Genomic DNA, 20,639 nt, shown 5'->3' on the forward strand with positions numbered 1-20,639 from the left:
AAAAGTACTCGGCGAGGGGACGTTTGGAACCGTATACGAAGGAACGTTTGACGGAAATGCAGTTGCTGTTAAAGTATTTAAGGATTCAAATTATGCAATAAAAAAAGAACAGAAACGGGAAATGGAGGAGCATTTCCCGTTGGAACACGAAAATGTCCTGAAACTTTTTCACCTCGATGAATTACATGATAAAACGTAACTAAATAGAATTTTAAAATGTATTTCTATTTCTATTAGAAACATTCATTGCCTTTTGAATTTCATTGGCAGATGCCTTGTGCTCGAGTTATGTGCCGGGACACTGAAAGATTTTTGCGAGGAAAAATACAACGGACCGAAATTGCCGCCAGATGTCCTAGTTTTATATCAAATCGCCAATGGATTGCACTACATCCACTCACGAGATTTAGTTCATCGCGACATCAAACCGGCCAACATTCTCATCTCAAAGACTACGCCGGTCCAAATGAAGTTCTCCGATTTCGGGTTTGTCAAGAAAAAAAACCATCAGGGGATATTTTCAGAGAGTGAAGTGAAAGGAACTCGAAATTATATGGCGCCCGAAATTTTGGAGCTTGTGGGCAAGTCAATCAGTGAAGAACCCAAACAAACAAGCGACTCATTCGCAGCAGGCTGCGTCTTTTTCTACTTCCTGACCCGCGGTAGACATCCGTTTGACGAACCTACCAGAACACATCATTCGTCCGGGCATCCGGATGAGCAAATTAGGAAAAACGTCTTAAATAACAAGCCAACAGCGCTTGATTTCGAACTAAAAAAAAGTAAGTAAAATTTCATTGAAGTTTTTCATTTATAGTTATTCGCATCGTGTTGGTGTTTACAAGAGCTGCTAACCATTTTTCTGATCACAGACTTGCTAGGCGATGATCATGCCCTGTACGAACTGATCGGGAAAATGATATTAAAGCCGATAAAGCAAAGAATCGAATTGCCAGAGGTTATCATTCAATTGACGACAAAGTTAACTGCTCTACGTAAATCAAAATTTTCTCTGATGTTTTAAATCGCAGTCTTCTATTAAGTAACTTTGTATACTATAATAACAGGTCAGTTCAAAACAGTTGCGCGATTAGTGCGTGAGAGAGGCGGAGACATCGTCTCCCGTTTCCACCCGACGAAACCAGTTCTCGCCTGCGGCATTGAAAATGAAATTATTTTCTTTTCTGCCGAGAATTCGTCGATTCCTTTTTCTAATTGGAAAGAGGACGAAAAAAAGTTTCAAATTGGACATACAAAAGGAATTTGGACGATGGAATGGAAAGTAATAAGTTAATTAGAAAGAGATTAAACCATTTAGTTACATTAAATTCCTGATTTTTCTCGATTTTTCTTTTAATTTATTATTTAATTGTTTGTTTAGGCGGACGGAACTCAATTTGCTGCCATCTCCCGTGAAGGTGACGTCATCGTGTGGAGATATCCGGATGGAAAAATTCTCTTTCAACAGAAATTAGCGAAATTAGACAAATGGATGGATCGAATCGAATGGAATCCCTTCAGACCATACTTGTTCGCTACTTTTGAGGATGGAGTAAGTTGTTTCTTTATTTCTAATTTGTTTCCACGTGTCATATAAACGTCATGTGATCTCCCTTCACGTTTCGTTTCTGCAAAATATTCTACCAAAAACCGCCAAGTCCAACCTGTTGACATTTTTCAACCGCAACATTTTTATCTTCAAGCTACACCTTCTTAGCTTCAAATGATTTCACGTCGTTTTAGTAAAATCATTTTTGTTTGACCGTAATCTGGAAGCGTTCACGTAATACGTCACGCAATTTCGGGGCTTTCTTCTACCCCCCCCCCCCCTTGTTCACAGCCCGTAACGAAAAGTTATACCCCTTCCTTTCATTACGTCACAAAATGCTCAACCCTCCCCCCCCTCCTCCCATTGTTTTTCGAGAAGAAATAACGTGTCAGATAAATCTTTAAGCTTTTGTAAAAAAAAAAACCATGTTTGCCCTAGTGCTGGGTGTGGCCAACCCTCCCTCTACATTTGTGTCCCCCCCCCCTCCCCAAAGCTCTTCTCATCCTCCCTTCTATTAAAATGGCCGCGCCTCTTCCCCAAATTTATCTTTTTCTCGGCTTTTTCTTCTTTTTAGTTCCCATTTGGAAAAGTTTTGTTATTCAATTCCTGCCCTGCCGACCAACGGCCATTTCATTTCTACAGAATCGAACAAAAGAAAGGGATCTCCAGTGTCCAGTGGATCTCTGCGAATCGAGTCGCTCTCGGTTTATATGGAGACGGGGGAATTGAAATTTGGGAAATTGACGCATCGACAACTTCCGCAAAAATTGTCAAACGATTCCAACATGAAAAAGTGAGTTTTTTTTACCCATTGACATGTCATGGCACATTCTAAATAATTTATTCTCTTGTTATTTCATTAAGGGTTCGATAAAAGATATGGCCTGGGACGAAAGGACGAAATGTTTGGCCGCTTGTTCAGTCGACGGATGGATGAAGGTAAATTGTCGTTTGTCATTGGATAATGGGCGTGTCATGTGGAATTCTTGTCTTTTTTCTCGTAGATTTGGTCAATGGACAGCGACCAACCCATTCACGTCACAAAGGTCGATGGCGAATGTAGGAGTTTGGTTTGGCGTCCAAACGGGAAACAAACGGACGGCGAGGGAGTGGACGCGGCCAGGAAATCGGCCGACAATTTCATTTTGGCTTGGTGAGTTGCTATCAACGGACTGGAATTGTGTAGAATGGGATTGAACTAAGGGGTCTACATCTAAATGTAGATATTTTCCCCAATGATTGTCTTTTTTTCACGCAAGCAAAATAAAAGTAATAGTAAAGTAAATAAGTAATAGGGCGTGGAGACAAGAAGTCACGCACATTCGCGCGCAAACATTTTTTCGAAATTTTCTTTTTTTTTATCTTTGAGTTGCGGATGCGGACCCCTTGGGATTGAAGGAAGGGATGGGGTATCCCGCAGCAGAAATGGATAGCAGTTTCGCAATTTTTGATTTTTATTTGATTTTTATTCAGTGGATTGTGGGACGGGCGGATTGTCATTTGGACTCCGCTGGCAGAAGAAAAGACGAAAATTCTCATCAGTCAAGATTCATGTTGTGTTGATTCGCTGTCGATTTCACCCGACGGGCAGTTTCTCGCATCAGCGGATTACAAAGACAAATTGATCATCTGGGCAACTGAGGTAAACAAGGAAACGGAACCGATTAAGAGGCAGTGATATTTAATTGTAATACAATATTGAATATATTAACCGTTATTTCAGAATTGGAAATCCGTTTACATCAACTTTGAAGTAAAAATATGGGGCGATCGTTTCTCGTGGTTGTCTTCGTCTACGGATGTTAACTACAAATTGACATTCGACTCAGACGATGGCAGCAAGGTATATAAACGGATATTCGTTCCAAAAGAACACTAATTATAATTACAAGATAATTCTCCCAGGGAATTTGTTTTTATATATCCTTTACAACAATGCACCTACAGTTCATTCGTATTATTTTAAATCTAATATATTTATATTATTAGGTTCGTGTTATAGAATACGCCGTCAGCCAGAGTGAAATTACAAGCAAAGACAGAAGCTTTCATTTCACAGATTGCCAAGAAATTGAAAAAACTAGCGACGACTATACTAACTTGAGATAAACGACACAATGAGTTGAATATGCATTCTCCGTCGGGCGAAGAATGTAATCCAATCCTATGGTAATGCAAATAGTGTGTTGTGCCCAACAGGATATTAAAATCCTAGAAAGGTTTCTGAAGGGGGACAAAAAAGATATAAAATTTAAAAAAAAAGAAAAATAACTATTTTATAGAAGCAAAATAAATAATAAAATCAAATAATAAAATTGTATGAAGCAATGTGCGAGTAGAGTGAACTTGTAGTATGAGCAAAATTTTAAAAATGAAATAAATAAGAATACCATTATTATCAGTAAATTAAATTGATGTAGACGTTGTTAACTTGTGTATCTAGAAGCCACATAGGATGTTGACAGAACAACGATTACCGAAATGTTTTTTTTTTATATTTTTAATTTATTTGAAATTTGTTATTGTTCGAATTTTCGATTACTGTTGTAGTAAAATGTCAAATATAGTAGTATTACTATAATAGCCTTTACAAAGCCATATGAAAATACGTGTTGGACTCTGGACTGTGTATAATAGATTGTGCTATTTATCCTGGGCCTGGCGTTATTTCCCCGGTGTTTATTTATATTTTATATGACTCTGTGAATTGAGTCAATTCAAATAGGAAAGTGTGTGTTATGGTCGGTATAGATGAGTGCGATACAAAGACGAGACATCCAGACGCCAGACGTTAATAGAAAAACGATTAATTTCTTTATTTTTAAAAAATAATTGAGATTTTAAAAGTCATATTGTTTGTTTGTTTTTTTAATAATCGAAACGTTTCCAAAAGTTAAGGTCACTAACAATCGCCCAACGTTCAAATGTGAGTGAAACTTTTTGTGCAATTTTCCCTGACAGAATTATTATGACTTCTTGACGGGCCATGTACCCGGATAGAAGATCTTAATTGATGACCTGCTGAAATCGCATTGAAACGATCATCCACTATTATACCGTCGCTTGCACGCGTTTCCTTGGGGGTGACGCAGGATGTTTTGCTAATAAATGATTCGTGCTCTTTTGGGTTTTCCCCTTATTTTTGGCCGCTGGTGCTGCTTCTTGGTGGGTTTGCTCTGTGTGAATGAAACAACAACTATTTCAGTCTGGTTGTTGCGGTTGTTCGCTACACCGCCATTAAACAGCCCGTGTTGCTAGCCGAGTATAGACGCGTACATTCGCCATTGACAATCGATGGATAAATGCATAATTTGTTGCATCGACATTTGATAGAATTCCTCTGTCTTATTTATTTGTTACATGGAAGACATTTCGATTCATTCGAACGTCAAGTGGCTGTGGGCTTATATAGCCGCAAAAGCCGCACGGTTATATACGTATATTCAGGTGATTTGCATATATCAACGTGAGTGTCGGGATGCAATGTGTGACATTGACACACAGCGACCCAACCATATGCGGGTGTCGTTTTTCTATTGTTGCTGTTTGTCACGCTGTGAGCTTATATTATTCACCTTCTGCAATGTTATGGCGCAATCGTTCGGGATTGTTAACTCCGAGTCTTTGCCCGCTTGCAAAATGGGCCGTTTTCCTTCCTTAATGACGCACGTCTCTATTAGGTATATATATATATCCTTATAAAAACAGAAGAACGGGAGCGTTCGTGTCAAAGGAGCACAACCAGCCAGCCAGCACAGCTCCCGGGCTTTTGGTGCTGCCGTGTTCTTCTGTGATGTGCTGCCGTGTTCTGATGTTATATAGATTCTTCCGCGCGCGCGTCTGTGTGTGCTGCTGCTGTGCTGGATGGTTTAGCTGCTGCTTCACAGATCAATGCGACAATGGTGCTGGAGCTTTTGACTTTTAGAAGCTCCGGCCTGATGTGCGGGACCGATCCGTCACTTTCACGAAAACGAGCAAGGAATCACGGCCTCATACGACCCAATATAATATATAGGAGATATATCTCCATCGAGAGAAGAAGAAGAAGAAGAAAGTTAGACGGGGAATAAAAAGAATAAGGCAACCGACGGCAGCAGCAGTATATAGGCTTTCGCCCCTCTAGCTCGCGCCTCTTCTCTCGTCTCTAAGACTTTTTTGAGAGACGAGAAAATCCATTTGGCTGTATCAATGGATCCCATGCTGCTGCATTTTGGGATGGCGGCGGTGGCAAACTGTGCTGCTGGATGCTGGATGCTGCTGCCGGATTGAATCTATATAAGACGCAGGGGCCCAGCAATACAGTAATATTATATAAGAAAAGAGCGAGAGAAACGGGCCAACGCGATTTTTGGCACAAAAGATTCTCTCTTTAAATTGAAAAGCCCCTCAGCAAACAGTCAGCACGTCATTTATTGATAAAATGCACACCACGCCAACGCCGCCGTCCCGGTGCTGCTGGTCTGATGTGTGCTGTGAGCAGCGCACGCGAGCACAATCACATCGCACAAAATATACCAACGAAGTCGCGCGCTATATACGGTGAGACAAGCGGAAACCTAAACTATGTTACACACACGCAAGGAATAATAATAAATAAAGAAATAATCAAAAAGGAAAATAAAAAATCAGCTTAAAAAAGCCTTAGCATATAATAAGCACCCGGCGCCCAACACCGACCGCGACCAAACAACAACAACATTCAGCAGCGGTCATATTATTTTTCTGCGGCCGCCGCGCAACTTTTTCCTCATCTCTTTGCTGCTGCTGCTGCTGCTGTGTGCTCTCCTTTCAACTTTTTTTGAAGGGGGGTATTTATCTCGCGTAGCACAAATAAATCACGAAAGATTATCAAGAAGAAGAAGCGCCACTTTTGGCGGCCATTTTGAGGGACTTCAAAGAGCTAAGAAAAACGTAAGAAATCGGTCTATTCTATAGAACCAATCAGGGTGATTGTGGAAACAACTATACATAACCAACAGGAGCATATTTAGTTCTATTCGCGGTTGTTATGTAGAACTTCAGCAATAAAATATGTCTGGAAAATGTTTTTGACGGAGGAGGTGACAGAATTATATTGCAAGACAATTATCTGGAATAGTATTAGTACACCACCGTACACCACGTTTTCATTTTATATGGTGATGTGGGTATAGGCCGGAAAAGATTTCAGCCATTAGAGTTGATCGGCCCAGTAGGAGTGACGCCTAGAAACTGATTTGCACACCTGCAGGTATTAGTGAAATATGAGTTTAATTTTTGATTTTCAGTTATTTGATTGATCCATTAAAAGTTTTTTAAGATAATAATAAATGAACTGGATATATGAGAAATTTGAGTGTCTCTGCTTGTCGCCCATTCACAGTTCAAAACAGAAATGCGCGAACTGCAGCGTAATTTCTTTTGACGTAATTACTACTACATGTTAGATAATTGAAATGCTTATGGCAAGGCATTTTTTCTTTCTTTTATTACCGTAGGCTGAGTATCGGTCGCTGGAGAATCCTGAAGGGTAACTCGGTCGCAATGAGTGTTACTAATGAATCATTTTTCAGACCTTTATTCAAGCTATACCTAAATTAACTGGTGAAATCTCCCAGAATATAAATTGCACCACGTCTCAAAGTGCGTTGATATGAGATCATGACCAGAAACTGTGAAAAGTCGCATCGTACTACATTGACCATGAATATTTTTAGAAGGTCCGTTATCTCCTAATAGTCTTCTATCTTGCTCATTGATTGAAAATGATATAATTGTTTATTCAAGGACAACATTTGGATTTCGGTCTCTCCAATTGACCAATCTCTCTCGGATGAATTGTTTTCTATTGACGAAAATCTCGTGTGTGTCGTCTCGCCCGAGGCTGGCGGCGGGCAACGCGAAACTGCAAAAGGTGTGTGTAATACGTCTACACTGTACCTGTATTGACGTTGCCATGACGCAATGGCGATTGATAAGGAGGGTATGTCTTGAATACCGAGCGCAGCGCCAACTACTTAAATTTCGGAACACAAAGGGCCCGGTGCAATTTGGTATATAACAACAAGTTATTTATATGTTGATGTAGGCCGAAAAGATTTGATTACGTGAATCGGAGGAGATAAGCGTGTTGTTATTGTATATAACAGCACGCGTCTTTTCTTATTTGATTTTCGGGGTTGCTGCTGTTGAAAGAGAAATCGACTTTGCGGCTCGGCGAGCATCATCAGAGGTGTCGAAATCGGGAAAACCTAAGAAGCCGTGACGGCACAGCACACAAGGCACGGACGCCAGCAGCCACGCCCTTTCGCTCACTTTGAAACGTCTTTTCTCTTTCTCTCTCTCGTCGTCCGCGCGCGCGTTCGCCCGGCTTCTTAAATAAGAAAAAATGGGCAGCCAAAGTGACAGCAGCAGCGGCTGATGCTGCTGCTGTGATGGCCAATCCATCAGCAGCCGCGTTGCTGCGGTGTTGCCTCTCTCTCATCGGCGGGATTTAAAATTTAAAAAAAAGCCGCGGCTACTGTTTATATTGTTTGTAACTTGCTTACACATTAACGTCAATAAAAGAAGAAAAAATAAGCCAAAAGAAATTGAATATTCAAGGTGTGTAAATGAAAAGGAATAAGTTCCGCCTGCTCGATCCCGCTGCTGCTGTGTTCCGGTGCGGGAGCGTTCATCAGTCAGCGGCCGAGCAAACCAGGAATACTGTTTCAAAAGAATATATATAAGAAAGAAAAATAGAAATAGTCCAACAACTACATGGAACAAGAAAAATAAAAGACACAAAAGGTTTTCTATACACTCAATCTCGTCGGCTTTTGTGCTGTGCTGTGTGTGTGTGTGGACTTTTGGCTTTTATTTATCTACCGTGGAGTGTTCTCTCTTTTGCTTCAAAAGAGTAATGGCGACTGCATAAAATGACCGCCAAGTTGGCCGCATTTATACAAGTCAGGGACGCAAACTGTATAACAAATGGCTTGTTTTGTTTCGTTTGCCTACGAGAATGGATGGCCCTTCCTCTTGTTCGAGTCGTTCCGCTTACAGCCCACAGACTAGAATATACACATCTAAATAACGATCTTCATTATGTTAAGTTGGCAAGTCAAAGTGGCGTTGACATTTCCAACTTAATCCGTCGACAACTTTCTTAGACACCCCACAGCTGATGACTGTGTGTTGATTGATGTTTATTAGAATTTGCACACGCAATGACGCAACACACTCTCGCAGCACTTGTTTGGAAATCTATGACGTAAGAAAAACGATCGTCAATTTTTATTTCCGGCCGTTTTCCTTTCCGATTAGGAACCTTTTCGGTATTAACCATCGATCGAATCAAATATTTGGATCGAGTTTGGATTTTCAATTGTTTTGTTTTTTGCGATCGAGTGTCACAGGAGTGGCGGAGAGATAATGAATTGTACACCTGCAGGTGATAGATGAATTTTTATGGTTTATTCTTGATTTTCAGTTATTTGTTTCAAAAACTATTGACTCATTTGAAAGTTGTAAGATATAATAAATGAACTGATTTAATGAGGAATTTGGGCGTCGATGTTTTTCGCCTATTTCAAAATCAGTGGCGAAATGAGCGAGTTACAATGTGAAATCACTTAGTGTTATTGTGATTCCACTATTATTTATTGTAATCTATATAACACAATTTAATTTTTTCATTATCAACAGCTGACGTAGTAAAGGCAATGAATATTGCACATGTTGTTGGAGTAGGTAACATAATTCTGATTTAATATTGCAAGCTCATCGAAGTTACCTACGAACAACATATCTCACATTCATTGCAATTGAACTGTTAAGCTCTGCCTAATTTACAATAGAAAACTCCCAGAATATGAACTGTATTGCCTCTAAATGTCCGTTGACGTGGATGCACGATCGGCAATCTTCGTACGATGAAATCCAATTAAGTACCCGTGAACATTTTCACAATTTTCGTCATCTCCGAATGGCGTTCCATCCTGTTCATTGTTAGGAAATGACATCATTGTTTATTCAAACAGAACATTTTGGTGATCTCCATTAAGCATTAACCGAACTCTCTCGGATGAATTGTTTTCGATTGACGAAAATCTCGTGTGTGACGTACCGCCCGAGAGCTGGAGGGCAACGTGAAACTTGCAAAAGGTGTACATTATACGTGTACGTACACTACCTGTATCGAAGTTGCCATGACGCAATGGTGAGTGATTAGGAGGGACAACGGACCGTCTATATTAATACCGAGCGCAGCGTCACAACTTAAATGTTGGAACAAAGGGACCGGTGCAAGTGACAAGCTGCTGGGCAGAACTGGGCTGCTTGTAGGCACTTAGTCTTTCAGTGTTAGTTACTTGTTTCAATCATCGTCTCAATTGAAAGCTTTAAAGTTTTATGAATTCTAATAATTATAAATGAACTGGAATATTGAGAAGTTTGTGCGTCAAAGAATGTCTCCCATTCTAACATCAATGAAGTTATGAGGGACCTACAGTCGAATTTCGCTTTTGGTGAATACTGATTCGTATATCACTATAGGACACTATAGGAATTTATTTTAACAATATTTTAAAGTTTATATGAATACATCAACTAAAGTATTAGTTGTTGGGAGTTGATGAAAAAAGATTATATCCATAATTTAGGCCGGTTAGTCCGGCGAAAACTATGGGACTTATTTTTCAAGAAAACCCGGACAATCTCATACTTAGTTCATTCTAATGTAACTGGTGAAACTCCCAGAATATGAAATACATTGCCTTAAAAAGTCCATTGACTTAAATCACAACCGGGAATTTTTGAACGATGTAAATCGATAACTTGGCCGTGTCCATTTTCGCAATTTTCATTATATCCAAATTTCGTTCTAACTTGTTCATTGTTAGGAAATGTAATCACTCAAGGAGAACATTAGCGTTTCTCCATTGCAATCTCTCCCGGATGAATTGTTTTCTATCGACGACAATCTTGTGTGTCGTATCGCCCTCGGGCTGGCGGTGAACGTGAAACTGCAAAAGATCTGTGTGTAAGTTACATAAGTTGCGAGTGTGGGAGAGAAACCTGCAAGTGCTAGTGAGTTATGTTTAATTCTTGATATTCAGTTCTTTGTTTCTACAGCTTTCGACCCGTTTGAAAACTTTAAAATCATGTGGTAAATTAACTGGATTATGAAAAGTTTGGATGTCGATGCTTGTCGCCCACTCGAAAATAGTGAAGATGTGAGCGAACTACAACGTAATTTTGCTTTGAAAGATTGCTAATTCAGTTATGATAATCTACTGCTCTACAAACCGTGGGCGTTATATTCCTTATAAGAACATCCGTATTTTTGATTACTATTCCTATTCCAACGAAGATATTTTCACGCGCTTCAGTTTAATTTTTTGGGGTGATTTGATTGTGATAAAGAATCAGGATGGGTATTTTTTTTCGTCCTGGCATGTCATGTCATATGCAAATTTATCGTTTACTAAATTTCTTTGATTACAAATTGTATTCATGCGATAGAGGCGTGAAGGATCGATCGCTTTCTAAGGGTTAGAAAGAAAAACAGTAAATGGGGGGGCCGCCTTTAGTATGGGCGGTCGCATTGTGAATTGATTATTTGAAACTTTTTGAGGTCGCGGGTTTACCTAACATCTTAATTAATTATAATGAACTGTACTTAAGTCAGCGTGAACAACCAGTTGCTCTCCATTTCTTAAGAAATGAATGCAGTGAACTCAGGACGGATGTGTGAAAAGTGTCCGACTGGTACACCATTCAATTCCGATCCCATTCAAGTCTTTTAGTCTTATGTTGAAAATCTAATTTACAAGTCCACAGCGTACCAGCCATTGAGTGATCTATTTGAACGTACGAGACTACGAATGATTGGAAAAAATGGATTACAATCTACCGAAACGTTCGTGTCGTCAATCAGCATACATCAAGTTTGGCTTTGGTTGTTTCTTGTGTTAACTGATACTACATACATATTCTAAAGAAATTCAAGGTAAATATTATGTTACCTGGTTCTTCGCATTGGTAATAACTTGTGTCAAACATATGCCAATACATCTGGAGAGACTATTGAGTTAACCCATTTATAGTTGCATTTGCTGATGCGCATTGGTGATGCATTCAAAGTTCTCGAAAGCAAAATGAATTTCCTACACCAATTGGATATGAATTAGCCGGAAATAGTAAAAGTTTAGTTCTAAACTATCGTTTTTCTCACGATGACTATACCAACAAAAAATTCTCACGCGCTTTTGTTTTTAAACCAGGACTCTTTTTCTTCTTCACATTTATCGTTTACTAAATTTCATGGAGCTTTTTGAGCCTTGGTAACGTGCCCCGTGCCCGTCAAGAAACTCCGTCACACCGATTTTTACTTTTATAAATAATAATTTTTCTTAATTATCGCCTTGGATGACCTGGGCCCAACATAAGTTACATAAGTTGCCAGTGTGGGAGAGAAACTGGCAAGTGCTAGTGAATTATGTTTAATTCTTAATTTTTCGTTATTTCTTTTAACAACTATCGAACCATTAAGAATTATTAAAATAATATTAAATGAACTGGAATTATGAGAAGCTTGGGCGTCGATGCTCGTCATCCATTCTTAAACCAGTGAAGCAATGAGCAAACTGTAGCGCTATTTCGCTTTCCATAACTACCACTTCGTTATTGGAAAATGCAATTTACATAAACACACATTTGATTTATCTTTTTAAGGTTATCCACCGAAAGGAAAGGAATTGTAGATTGGAGTATCAATTGTAATATTGAGTTCTACAACCAGCTTATCCACTCAACGACCTTTCGTTGGACTCTGTCTATCTAACTGGAGAAAACTCCCAGAATATGAACTGATTCACACCTAAAAGTCCACTAACTAAACATTACGACCTGTTATCATGGCACGATGAACATAGCTGCAACGGCTGCGAAATATTCACAATATTCGGCATCTCCAAATGGCGTTCGGTCTCGTTCATTGTTTGGAAATGACTATTTATCTGATGGAAATATTTGAATTCGTTTATGGCCGTTTTTTCTATCCGATTAGCCGCTATTCGGTATATACCGTCGATCGAATCAAATGTTGCAGTTGGATTTTCAATTATGTTTCAACGGTTGAATTACGCAGCAGCCTTTAAGAGTTCATTGCCACCGATTGGCACACGATTGGCGGAGCCTGCAGGCGTTAGTGAAATTCTTTTCGGTGATTTGTTTCGATAACCCATTTGAAAGTTTTAATGTATTAATAAATGAACTGGAATAATGCGGAATAATGAGAAGCTTGGGCTTCGATGTTAGTCGCTTATTAAAAATTCAGTGCAGGAATGAGCTAATCACAGCGTAATTTCGCTTTACGAGTGTACTAATTCATTATTGATTATGAATAGAATTATAAATTAACATTAATTTTTATATTTCTAACGTATGACGAAGATATGATTGCTTGTCTTTTAAGGATTGAAGAACTAGAAGAATGTCTGTCCCATTTGAGTGAAATTATGATCTCCACATTCATTCATACCTTTCGTACAAATCGTACTGGCGTTAACTCCCAGAATTTAAAAATCAATGCCTCTAAAAGCCCGTTGACTTGGTAGCACGACCAGCAATTTATGAGCGATGCAAACCGCTTAATTGGTCTTGAATATTACCTCAAGTTTCACTTCTCCAAAATACCTGCTATCTTGTTCACTATTCGAATTTATCATCATTATTTAATATTTATCCAACGAGAACATTTGGGTCTCTCCATTGATCAATCTCTCGCGGATGAATTGTTTTCTGTTGACGACGATCTCGTGTGTCGTATCGCCCGAGGGCCGGCTCTGAAACTGCAAAATGTGTGTGTAAGTTACATGTACCTACTGTCAAAGGGATCAATTCTCAAGGTGACAACTGACAAGTGGTGAAATGCTCTTGAGCAGAACAACAGCCGTCAAATGATAGATGTACTATACTCCGGAACTGTCGTTGCATCTCATTAATTGTTTGTAGCAGATGTCGTCCTGCATATTTTGGCAACTACATACAGGAAGGCGTGGTTGCCGTTGGTTACCATCATCAATTTTAATTTCCTGGAAGTTTCCTGAAATCAAACACATAATCTTTAACAATCGCGGTCGAGCTGAATGATTGCCTGTCAGTGAATGTAACACGGATAAATTGGGCGGTAATTTTTCAATGTGGGGTTGTGCAAACATGTTGGATAGACATGAATGCGCTATAAACAATATCATGTCGTACGAATACATTTGTGAATTTTACTTTTCCATCGATCAAGGAAATAAATGGGCGACAAATTCTGTCGACAGGATGTTTTCTTATTTTTAACTGTTGTGATTATCCAGCGCATCCGGTTATTGAGAAATGTCGCCAATTGTTTGAAAATTTTATTCTTTAGATTTATTTTGACCTTTCATTTTACTGTAGGTAGTATTATAAGGTGCGAATGTTGTATCACGACATGCCCTTCTATTAGTTCAAGGGTCAAGGGTTTCGCGAAGCCGGATGCATCCGGTTTTTCTCTCTCACACGAAACATAAGAAAACAACTTTCACGATTCTCTGCTGCTATCTACAGGAATATGACTGGCTCAGGTTATTTCCCTGTTTCTTCTTTTTTGTTTGTCAAAATTGTCTGTTGTTATAAGCGGAGAATCCTGCCAGCAGAAGTTGCGAAAGTGTTTTCAGCCATGACCTTGGCACAGCTGATTACAAACAACAAAAAATATGTACTAGGGAAAAGGGGAATCCCACAGTCTCATCTTTTATTTTCTCGTTCGTCACACACATCCATCCGGAATTGAATGATTGAGACAGGGTTGATTTCCATTCATCTTATTGTTGTATAATATACGCTACAACAAAGTGGATTCCGATTTTGTGTGTTTGACCTTCAGTTATAACAAGAATAACCATCTCGATAACGTTTTAATATTATTCCGGATGCTGGAAGAACCTTTTCCGATTTTTCTCGGAGCAGAGATTTGATGAATTGAAAAGGTTATAGGACGACACGCATTTGACGAAGATATACTAGCGGCTCTTTTGAGAAAAAACATGTCTGTAAGACTATAACGGGACCGTACACATGTTTTTTAATTTATTCCGGAATACTTTCGATTTCTCTTTGGTTGGAATTCTTGAAATTATTCCTGATTAAATATTCATGTTCCAGAATCGTCCGACCGTGAAGACCTTCGTCCATGTATTATACCCAATTCGTACCCAATCATCCGCTGTATAACTATTATCACAATTCGACCAGACGCCATAAAAAAAGAAGAGTCCTCCATCATCATCCAGCAACAGATAATCCATTTCATTCTTTGGTTTCCAGGAATCAAAAAATGAAATTTGGATAAAACAAGGTCCGTTCAAAGTCACCTTGATAAGTAGAACAGCGCTAAAAGATTTATATACGTCGTCAGCTGTTTATAGTACATTGAGATGAGCGAGGAATGTTGTTGGCACGTTTTATCCGGCTGCTGTGGCCGTTTAGACACATGAGGACATTTTGAAAAAAGAGAAAGAAAGATAGTCGAGGGTCAATTTGAATTCGTTTGGACAGGACAGTTTGGATAATCACGTGGAAAGAAGAAGAGATGATGATGATGATGGCCCATTGTCTGCTGCTGCTGTAAGGTCGTGATTCTGTTGTCCAGCTACACACACGCCAACTGTCGATCGATGACTCAGCGCACGTATTATAATCATCGCAAGAAACGAGAGTTTGCGCTGCAATCTTCATCTGCGCTATGCAGATGATCACACGACCGAATAGACAATCAGACAGTCATTTGCATATGCTAATCAACACTACTACCTTCTCTCTTTAGCTGCTGGATGTGTCGCAATCATCGGCAGTTGTACACAGGCGAAGAGCTATCGAATAACTCGGTCGGTCGGTCAGTTGCGCGCTGACCGCCGCGCCGTGAATAATAAACGCGGACGGCGTCGCAACAGCAGACGACGATGACCCCGCCGATAAGCGCACAGCCAAACGAATAGACAATCCCCCGCTGTACTCCACCACCGACTATCTTAATGGTGTCGGTGTGGTATTGGTTTCAATGAACTTTGGAGATAGAGAGAGAGGCGGCAAATTCAAACCATGTATGTGCATCTAGGCAAAAGATAGTACGTGCACGGCAGCCCGAATGTGTGTCCAGCAGCAATCGACACACTGGGCAATTTATGTACACAAAATCACTCGACTTTTACACCCGCCACTTTGCACTTTTAGTCGGCTTCTACCTTTGAGTTGCACTTGGCGTCGTCACTAGCGTATAAAAAGTGCGATCGTGTCGCAGTTGTTTCGTGACCGCTTGTCCGTCTGTCCGTCATCTCCGAGACCCCCAGAAATTGAACTAGAATAAAGTCGACCATGTCGTTTGATAGAACTGGAGAAAAGCTGCAGGTATTGTGTTATTCGTTACTTCATAATTATGTAGGCAAAACCGTATCATTTGCGGTGGAATAGTACCGCAGTTTCAGTTTTGTTAATCTTTTTGTTATTCCCAGCTGACTGGTCGAATAATTATTGTTATTATTCCTCATCAAACAAAAAACAGGAACTCATTTGCATGGTTACCTTGACGTCGATGGTCGTTTTCTGCCTCATCACGCCGACGACTCTGGCCGCTTCCGGATTTCTTCAACCGGCGCGTACGTGAGAATTTGTTCAAAATTTGAATTTCAAATTAGACATTTAAACATTTAGAATATAAACTTTGATCGTATGTATACAAAGAGTGTACCGGTACTGTAAATAATAAATAGGCTGACGTTTCCAATTAGTGAACTTTCATTATCAGCCGCCGGAAGCGAAAATGGACACCGGGACCACGACGACGACGACAACAACAACAACGACGACGACCCTGACCGTCGACGACACCAACGTCTCGTTCCTCTTCAAAGTGAAAGTCTACCCGTTCCGGCGCAAATTATTCGCAGCCGTGACGGCCAACAACCAGGAGATGATGAAGGCGACGGCCCGGTTCGGCGGACCGGAGACGGGCGTCGTCAAACGGCCGACCACCAGAGGAAATAACGACAGCAACGGCGTCGTGGCTTTTGGCGTCGATCTCGGACTGCCAGGAACGCTGGGCGGAATGGGCTACGGCCACCAATATCCATTCTCTTTCCCGTTTGAAACGTTTTCCATTTCATCCGTCCAGGTGCGGACGGAATCTCATCTGGCTAATAATGACATTAGCGACGATCACGCCGAATACTAGCCCCAATTTAATTTGACAACATATTTTATTTAGTGACTAATTTTAGATTGAATGAATGAGAATAAAAAAGGCCAAATGTTTTCCGTATTTTTTAAAATTTTATTGCTCGAATTTCCGAATACAAAAATGAATTTACTCCGCCACCACCGTCAAGGATCGCAAAGTTTGTTTTTCAAGGCAGCGATATTGGTCCAGCAATCCGCACAGCTTCAGGGATGGATCGTGTAATACACCTATGTCGAATCAAAAAAGAGAAAGGTAGTTAGAATTATACTGATGCCCTTCTCTTTCCAGCGCAATTAAATAAAGTTCTGGATTTAATTGACTTTGATTATTTACCTGGAATCTGTTTGATGATTGATTGGGTGTATTATCTACCAATATCCGCGGTAAACTTCACGGGATTCGCCGGAATTGTTTTCGACAGAGTTGTAGCCGTAATAGTTGCTGGGTCGGTATTGCTGTTGAGGGACTGAGACAACCGGACGGGCCCAGTTGCCAGCGTACGGGTTGTACTGCTGCTGGGCGGCGTAAGTGTTCTGGCGGACCGGATAGCTCTGCTGGACTGGCTGCTGGTAGCGGACGATGGTCGGCATGGCGTTGCGGCTGAAATAATAACGGCCCTGCGCATCGACACCCACCAGCATCACGGCCAAAACACAAGCGACGAGCTAAAACATTTAACAAAAATTCAGATAAAATTCAGCTGATTAATTTAAAGATAAATGTGTTAATTAATTTGGATTTTACCACGGCGATGAAGCGAGACATGTTGAGGAGATGGTTTGGATTGGAAGGCACAAGACGGAATGAATTTCAACAGCCAGGGACTCCAGTTTTTATAGCGGAATAGAAACACACGAGACGGCCCATTGTTGTTCGCTCATGTGTGCGATATCCTTGAATTGTTCCAGAACTCGTTGTGGGCGGGCAGAGACGATTTGGCGCTTATCGGCTCCTCTCTCTTTCGCATTTCCGTGATGCGCCTTGCGTCTATTATAATTGCCACCATCTTCCAAAACGCCCTCACGCTTCAGAAAAAACCTGAAACCGCAAGAAGAAAAATTCCCCTCGACCCGCATGTACACGTAGTAAACTTTACTGGTATCTGCGCACTAGCTGATGAGAGTCTCTGTTGCTGTTGTTGCGTCAGTTTATCAAAACAAAGCAGAGGAGGAGTATAGGAGAGAGATAGCATCAATACACACCTTTTTTTTTTGCCCATTTTGAGAGTTGTAGGTTTTCACGGTTAGTTGATTATTCCGTGTGTGATTGGGCAATTGAGGGTGTAGCTCGTAATTATACCATACGGAGGTGTCCATAGATCTTGGCCATCAACACTGTCGATTCATCATTTTATTATTTTCACCCCTCGAATTTTTTTTTCAATTTAATTTCTATTTTTTTAAATGAATTATTTTTTATGACGTCGTGAGCTGAATTCAATAGTTTATGGCGTGCAGTCTAATTTCGTGTGAACCCGAATATTGCGGATCACGATATCATTTCGAGTAACAAATATTATGAGGTTATCAGGTACATTATTTCAGCCTTGGGCTACAATCATCAGATGTTTCGCATAATCGAAAATCGTGAGTGAGTGTCGAATTTCTTTTAGATAAAAATAGTAAATGACGTCCTACTTTCAGATTCTCTGCCGCGCTCCATTTGTTTGTCGTCGCCGTCGTCGTCACGATGTGAATTGAGTGAAGCCATCCGTCAATTGACACAAGGTGTTTCGCCAGATTGATTTGACATTCATGGATTCAAAACACCAAATCAGCAGGGGCCATGTCGACCCAACAGGCCGTTCTCCGACTAAACAATTGACTACGCTGTGACAATGTCTTCCATCCATCAATCTCAAACGGAATAAAAGAAATAAAATTAAAAAATAACTTATTCCCTTTTGGTTCGCGATTTTTAATCATTTCTAGTATCGATATCTAGGCTAATTAGAATATTAGTGTCGTCTGCTCTCGAGTCTCGATGATTACAAGTGAAAATGTTGTTAACTCTGGTCGGTTAATTTTATGGAATAGCTTAATACACACTCCATACTCTTTTGCAGGTAATTAAAATTAAGAATACCGATGAAGTGTTTATGAGAGCTTAAATAGAAGATAAACCTGTTCCAGATTAGTGAAATATTCATTTCTGACTAGCATTTAATCATTTATCATGTTAGCCCCCCTTTGTCATGCATGGCAGTTTTGTTTGCACTTTGTAACCTTTTTCTTTGTGCAGATTCCAGGCCAGAGTTTGAGCCAGTCATAACCACAAGATTTGCAAGTATTCCTAGTGATGGACATGTTGTCAGCAACAATCTCAAACTCATCACTTAGGTAAGGATTTTCGTTACTTTTTGACTCTGTGATGTGCGAGATATTTTAGTGAAGCATATGACTTGCACAAATGCAGTGCATTTCATGCACACCTTAAATTGTCCTGTTTATTCAATATTCTGGTTTACTTACCATCTCATTTTCAACCTTCCCTAACTTGTAAATGTTTCTGTCAACATTTTTCGTAATCAATTTTTTATTTTTTATTAGATAAACAGCATCCCCCTTAACTGGAGAAACTACCGATGTTGACCGAGTTTTTTCCTTTTTCTTTAAATCAAATATGTCCTCGTGTATGCCCATGTGAGTGTGGGTGTATTCACGAGGACCCTCCTTTTTCCTATTCCGCCTGGTGGTGGATTCTGCGGATGGAGCAACTGGGGATGCCTGGCTGTGGATTTCCCGGGCTTGAAGGTAGGACAAATGTTTATCTATTCTTCCCTTTTGACTAGTTGACTGCGTTGATTTGAGACATGCGGAATACGATTACTCCTGTGTTAGGCAATTGACTGCAACTGTTTTCTCTTGCAATTTTTGTTAACTTAGTCAGGGTTCATTAAATAACTCAATTGTGGAATGACTGTAGATCAGGCTTGTTTTATTTTGTACCTCACATCTTTGTCTAATCAAATTCCAAACTGTTTGAACTTAACACTTGAAGCAAAGTTCAACTAGAATTTTTTGTTGTCCAATCGGTACCCTGTCGGTACCTGCCACCACACCGGCATTTCCTCTTTCTTAAATCAGATACAAACTAAAGAAGATTTAGTCTGTCCACTCAAGTATTTTGATTGCGTTTTATTGTTGAACAAAAAAAGAACGACAAAAAACGTGTTTATTGATCGACACTTCAAGGGAAAAAAGATGCGGTGAATCCGCCCGTATAGTTCCAGAAGAAGAGTTCCGCCACTATGTACACGACACGCACTAGGGTCGTGATTGGCATTTGAAATGATAGCGGACACACAAAAAAACAAACAAACACGCACAGACGACGGCGGCATATTTAAATTTGGAAAATACGCCACACCAAAAGTGGCAGCATCTTCCTGAAATTTTTTCAGCCACCCCAAACTTGTATAATTATTTATATCTGATTTCACATTCAACTCTAAAATCTTATGGTGATCAAATCTTTCCCTTCACATTTCTATATGTACTTTTTTCTGCCATAGAAAGTTACAACGTCGATGGTACACTGTTCTATTCAATTCCGAGTGAGATAACTCGTTGGAATTCCTTGGCTATTTCTCCTATCCGCCACTTTTTTGTGTTGGTTGTTGTTGTTGCGTGTAGTGACAGTAACTGATTGCTGGCAACAACTCAGGTACCTTACACACGTCTTTCTTTCTCGTATTCATATGCGCCCATCTTTTTTTTTATTCTTTGAAGCTTTCAAGGCGGACGTCTTTATATGGCCTTATCAAATGCAGTTATATGTGTGTTATAGGGTCTCTGGGGCCTTTTTTTTTGGTTGGGCTGATGGGTCTAGAAGCGACTAATTAAAAACCTTTTGACCTTA

General features: G+C 40.0%; 4 protein-coding genes and 1 long non-coding RNA gene across 5 annotated transcripts in view; 2 read left to right on the forward strand and 3 right to left on the reverse strand.

The window, feature by feature from the left end:
* Nucleotides 1-20,639, reverse strand: part of LOC124313778 — a 311,762-nt gene that overhangs the window by 168,920 nt on the left and 122,203 nt on the right. The gene's annotated exons all lie outside the window — the stretch shown is intronic.
* Nucleotides 1-20,639, reverse strand: part of LOC124313335 (F-box-like/WD repeat-containing protein TBL1X) — a 258,370-nt gene that overhangs the window by 128,735 nt on the left and 108,996 nt on the right. The gene's annotated exons all lie outside the window — the stretch shown is intronic.
* On the forward strand, nucleotides 949-1,228 carry LOC124313712. The gene is made up of 2 exons (XR_006911017.1): nucleotides 949-995; nucleotides 1,068-1,228. It is a non-coding gene; the product is annotated as an uncharacterized LOC124313712 (long non-coding RNA).
* LOC124313390 lies at nucleotides 15,840-16,852 on the forward strand. The gene is made up of 3 exons (XM_046778302.1): nucleotides 15,840-15,949; nucleotides 16,104-16,197; nucleotides 16,330-16,852. Exons 1-3 carry the CDS (start codon nucleotides 15,917-15,919, stop codon nucleotides 16,770-16,772), a joined length of 570 nt encoding a protein of 189 aa, XP_046634258.1. The 5' UTR covers nucleotides 15,840-15,916; the 3' UTR covers nucleotides 16,773-16,852.
* On the reverse strand, nucleotides 16,858-17,628 carry LOC124313507. The gene is made up of 3 exons (XM_046778468.1): nucleotides 17,523-17,628; nucleotides 17,112-17,443; nucleotides 16,858-17,005 (listed from the first exon to the last, which is right to left on the reverse strand). The coding sequence occupies exons 1-2, from the start codon at nucleotides 17,541-17,543 to the stop codon at nucleotides 17,147-17,149; spliced, it is 318 nt and encodes a 105-aa protein (XP_046634424.1). The 5' UTR covers nucleotides 17,544-17,628; the 3' UTR covers nucleotides 16,858-17,005; nucleotides 17,112-17,146.

Source organism: Daphnia pulicaria, chromosome 9 (genome assembly GCF_021234035.1).
Source record: "Daphnia pulicaria isolate SC F1-1A chromosome 9, SC_F0-13Bv2, whole genome shotgun sequence".
In the NCBI taxonomy this organism is placed as follows: domain Eukaryota; kingdom Metazoa; phylum Arthropoda; class Branchiopoda; order Diplostraca; family Daphniidae; genus Daphnia; species Daphnia pulicaria.

Excerpts from the sequence above, each read along its gene's own strand:
- LOC124313390 (XM_046778302.1), top strand. The coding sequence starts at position 15,917 with ATGTCGTTTGATAGAACTGGAGAAAAGCTGCAG. Across the intron at positions 15,950-16,103 it reads GAACTGGAGAAAAGCTGCAG|GAACTCATTTGCATGGTTAC; the intron begins GTATTGTGTTAT and ends AACAAAAAACAG. Across the intron at positions 16,198-16,329 it reads CGGATTTCTTCAACCGGCGC|TGAACTTTCATTATCAGCCG; the intron begins GTACGTGAGAAT and ends GTTTCCAATTAG.
- LOC124313507 (XM_046778468.1), bottom strand. The coding sequence starts at position 17,543 with ATGTCTCGCTTCATCGCCGTG. Across the intron at positions 17,444-17,522 it reads TGTCTCGCTTCATCGCCGTG|CTCGTCGCTTGTGTTTTGGC; the intron begins GTAAAATCCAAA and ends TAAATGTTTTAG.